General features: G+C 39.8%; 1 protein-coding gene across 1 annotated transcript; it reads left to right on the top strand.

The window, feature by feature from the left end:
- Positions 1-779: 779 nt before the first annotated feature.
- On the top strand, positions 780-2,502 carry LOC147437941 (uncharacterized). The gene is made up of 2 exons (XM_086486033.1): positions 780-1,094; positions 1,534-2,502. The coding sequence occupies exons 1-2, from the start codon at positions 1,009-1,011 to the stop codon at positions 1,868-1,870; spliced, it is 423 nt and encodes a 140-aa protein (XP_086342159.1). The 5' UTR covers positions 780-1,008; the 3' UTR covers positions 1,871-2,502.
- The last annotated feature ends 2,094 nt before the right edge of the window (positions 2,503-4,596 follow it).

Here is a 4,596-nt window from a genome sequence, read left to right on the forward strand (position 1 = left end):
GTATGTAGATTGTGGTGATTTTATGAAAGCAAACTCTTTGTGATTTTTGGCTCAGGATACAATCTCTTGCAATTCAATGAGTGCAACATATGACTTGAGATTTTCCATGATGTGATAGCATTGCTTTAGGGATTCACTCTTGACAAGAAAGAGCATGATCAAGAAGATTTGAGTTGTCTTGAGCGAATTTAGAGAGGATTGTTTCCAAATGCAAAAACATACACCGACAATTTGAAGCAAGGTATGGATAGTCAAGACCTTACACCTATTCTTCTATGCTAACTCAATTCCAATGCAACTAACAAAACATTTGTGTGTTATGTTCCTTCCTCTCTAGTGGTTTGTACCTTTGAGTGCTCTTACTTCTCCTCACTTTGTGTGGATACTATTTTATGTTCCTTCCTCTCTCGTGGTTTGTACCTTTGAGTGCTCTTACTTCTCCTCACTTTCATCCTCTCGCTCTGCCTCCTCTCCTACACATTATCTCATTTCAAATGCGGCGAACAAAGCACTTTGGTTCAAGGCATGAACTAGAGTGCTTGCCAAAAATTTTGCCAACATTTACAATGAAACTTGTGAAATTTTGCCGAGATTTTGCGATTTTATCCGATTAAGAGTACATTAAACCTCAATCTTTGGCGAACACTGCTCTTGTATTTTTGGGTTGTATATTTGAATTTTCAAAATAATAGCACTCCAAATATTTTATTATGGGGCTGTCTGATTCCTTGCACTAAACTGACATGAATTTGTGGGCGCCTTTAAACTCAGAGCCTGATGGTTGCCCTAACCCGCATTACAAGATTCGCATTTCAAATTTGAAAACAGGGTTACAGGGGTTTTCATTTTGCGTCTGCACATTCTGTACTCGTAGGGGTTTCGAGACTCCACACACACATACACTCACCTCCTCTCTCTCTCTCTCTCTCACACACACACACACACACACACACACACACACACACACACACGAACGCACGCACGCAACCTTACTCTCCTCACCCAGACATGGAGCAGCTGCAGGAAGCTAGCGATGAGGGCATTGAGCTCTTCGTCTCCATCCCGGTTTACAGCTCGGATCCCCATTTTCTGAGGTACAATGTGTATTCTTTACTTGTCTGTTTAGAGTCCTCTTGTTGTCTGCGTATGAGGTCATCTGCGGAATCTCACGCTTCAAACTGTGGTTTGCTGCCTCTTCCGTGTGTTAGTATGTTTGTGTTACTCATTACAAGAGAAAAACGGCATTCATGGGAATGCTTCTATCCCTGAGGGAGATGATATGTGTGTATAATGATTATGTGTGCTTGTCCGTATGTGCTACATGTCTGTGGACGCACATTTGTGTAGGCATGTGCATCCGTGGGTTTATGTATTTTTCCCATTGTGATTATATGTATGCATGTGCATCTGTGTGTTTTTGTATGTTCTCCATTGTGATTATATGCATGTATGTGCAAGCTTTCCATTGCTCGTTGAGCTCTGATGCATTTTCAATACAATGCATGTGGTAGTAAGTGTTTGTCTGCTTACCAGAGCAATGCAGCAAAGAAGCAAAGGGGAAGACTTTCGCTCAATCAAAAGGCAAGCACGCTCAGAAAGGACCATTGTTAGTGTGTCTAATCAGCTTGTTCACTGTGTGAACCAAGGGTCCAAAGGGCAGATGGATGGAAAAGGCGGCTTATGCGGCAGCCACGTGCTACCAGAGAGGGAGCAGAGTAGATTCACCTCTTCACCATCATCCTCATCATTGTCTTCATCATCATTGTCATCTTCTGTGAGTGATCTATTCACCTTCGATGAGAATGACATGATGGAGTTTATTGATGAGCGCAGCAAGCCCCGATACCGCCTCCTTACGGAATTCTACTGAGAGCATGTGTCATTGTTGCCTCATGTCGTGTACTTTCCTGCGTGAGAATTCCAAGCACATGCTAACCCTTGGACAGGTATTGTATTGTTTTGAGTGCTCGTCAACCTTCTGCACTTGTAAGAGGAAGTCATCCATTTTTTGAAAGTCAGGCATTTTGCAAGACAGTATCGACCAATCGACATGGCATTTAGTGAAGTGTGTCCATTGAGGTCAATGGTTTACATAGTTATGATATTTCTCACGGAGAAAGGAGCAGGAGAAGGAAGAAAGGTGACAGAGATGGTGTGTTTGTTTGGTTACATTGAAGAATGATGTTGTGTCTGCCTTTGACCATCGCCTGGTTTGACATGATTGCATTTCTGTAACTTTATAAATCAGATTTTCCTTGTCATATTTCGGAAGGTGCTTGCTGATTTAGACAAGCAATTTGAAATATATGCAAATCAGGGTATTGATTGTTAAAACTTGCATTTGTAAGCGACGGGAGGTTATGGTGCTTAAAGTCTGCTATTTCTTGCAATTTTGTTTACGAACAATCCTTAAAGAAATTGGGCTCAGGTAATCAATGGACAAATTTACAGTAGAAGCATATTCTTTCTTCCATCATTAGGGTCACTTAGTGCACGTCAAGGATGGAACTGACAGATCATAAGGGCCTTGTTCCTTGTAGTGGCATTTGCTTATACTGATGAATAACCTCCTTTTAAGATTGTCGTCTTTGCCTATTGTGCCTTTTTTGTTTAGTTTTTGTATGCAATGAATTGAACAATTTTCATGAAGACAGTTCATCCAGTCTCTCTTATCTGGCAAATGATCACCACATCAAGCAATGCTCCTAGCTTAAAGGTAAAGATGCTTGGAAGAAAGACGAATGCAACCATTGTAGATACGAATGTCATGTGACACTACTTGTGTATCCCATGGTGAAACATAAAGGTGTGGTGGCTTATATTGCTTGTGATATGTTACTGTAAATCCCTCAACGAAACTTTTGAAGAAACGAGTCATCTTTTTTAAAAAAAAGGACTTTCCGTTTGGTCTAATTTTCATTATACATGCTCTCTCTTGCCCCTTACAACACTCTCTTTGCAAGCACACAAAGAATAGGCTAAAATTAGTTTGTATGCACCTGGTGAGAAATGTTCTTCACTACTACCACTCACAGATGTGCTTGGAGAAGATTTGTTATCTATGTGTAGGCCTTGCAAGTAAGCAACAAGAATGCACAAGAACACATAGTACAACACATACTACACAAGTATCCTAGACATAAATTAATAGCGATGGAGAGAATAAAATCAAGGCTTTCATCAATTCCTCCCACTTCTCAAAAAATATTGGGTACACATTCTATGTTTGCCTTCTATACTAAGGATCACATTTTTTGCGTTGTGTTTATATCCAATTCCTTTTAAGGCCATCATTGATCACAAGATACTAACCTATGCAAATAAACTTGCTTTGCTAGTACAAATTGACTCTCTCAAGTGGTGCCAAATTGTGGGGTTGTAAAAAGAGCACCTAAAAAATGTTTTCATATAAGCAAAATTGGCTTGTTGTGATAGTTGTAGCAAGGTTAAAGTGTGGGTAAAGGTACATTAATGATAAGTGGTGACAACTTGGTGTCATATATTTTTGAGGGGTATGGAAGCTAGTTATGTATTGCATTTGACTAGTGTAAAAGCCCTTTTGAAGCCATGGGGAGGTCAAGAAAGGTTAGGGAAACCAAAGCATGTGTCATTTTTGCATCAAATAGTGTTTGCATCCACAATTTTGTAACAACCTAGAAGCCTTTTTCTTTTTGGCTCTCACTCAATTCTTTAGCTACATCACTATCAATAAGGAGCTAATCTTTGGACTTAATTGAAACTTGTGTAGCTTCCACATTTTCTCATTGAGATCTATGTTTGAATTACCATCGCTAAATAAAGAAAATGGATTATTATATATCTTTTACAAGCTTGTCTTTGGTACATCATAATCATAGGTTTCATAGTAGCTCTCCAAAAAAGTGTTTGTGGAGGAAGATACACTTTGTTTGGAAAATGTAACAGCCTATAATCCTCACCTTTGTACTATAACCAACATAAATGCACTTAATATCTCAATTACCCAATTATTTGCATTGTTGGCATGAAACAAAGGCATAGGGCAAGAAACCATGGGCACACAAGTAACAAAGGGAAGGCCTCGTCCAAAGCAAAGCTTTAGTGTGTTACTTGTTAAGGGTCTGAATCGATTGGGGCACTTCTAAACGGTGACAACAAGAGATGGAAAACCATTGACCTTTTGGTTACCAATACCAACTGAATAGCTTGGAGGTCTTACTGGTCCACAAAGTGATGAAAGAGCTTGACAATATACTGATGCCTATCTGTGATTCGAAGTTTGATTGGAATGCTTGGAAATGGCTCGGAAGCAGTCTCTTATGGAAACCCCATCCTAAAGACATTTATTATACAATGATGCATAAGAAGAATTGGTCTAGTCCCCTTAACAAGATATGGAAATACAGTGATGCATAAGAAGAATTGGTCTAGCCCCCTTAACAAGATATGGAAAAACAATGACCGGAGTAAAGATGGGAGCAAGTAATGGAGAACATCTGGAAGCCAAAGGTTCCGTAACACATGAAGGTATTTTTATGGAAGGTAATTTGGGGTGCTCTACCGACGGGGGTGAAGATTCAAGAAAGAGGGATTGGGTCAGATCGATGCTTGGGGTGC

This window comes from Adiantum capillus-veneris, chromosome 17 (assembly GCF_014529385.1).
Source record: "Adiantum capillus-veneris isolate H3 chromosome 17, ASM1452938v2, whole genome shotgun sequence".
Taxonomy (NCBI): Eukaryota; Viridiplantae; Streptophyta; class Polypodiopsida; order Polypodiales; family Pteridaceae; genus Adiantum; species Adiantum capillus-veneris.

Coding starts and splice junctions, on each gene's coding strand:
- LOC147437941 (XM_086486033.1), top strand. CDS start 1,009: ATGGAGCAGCTGCAGGAAGCTAGCGATGAGGGCATTGAGCTCTTCGTC. Junction 1,095..1,533: donor TCGGATCCCCATTTTCTGAG/GTACAATGTGTA, acceptor TCTGCTTACCAG/AGCAATGCAGCAAAGAAGCA.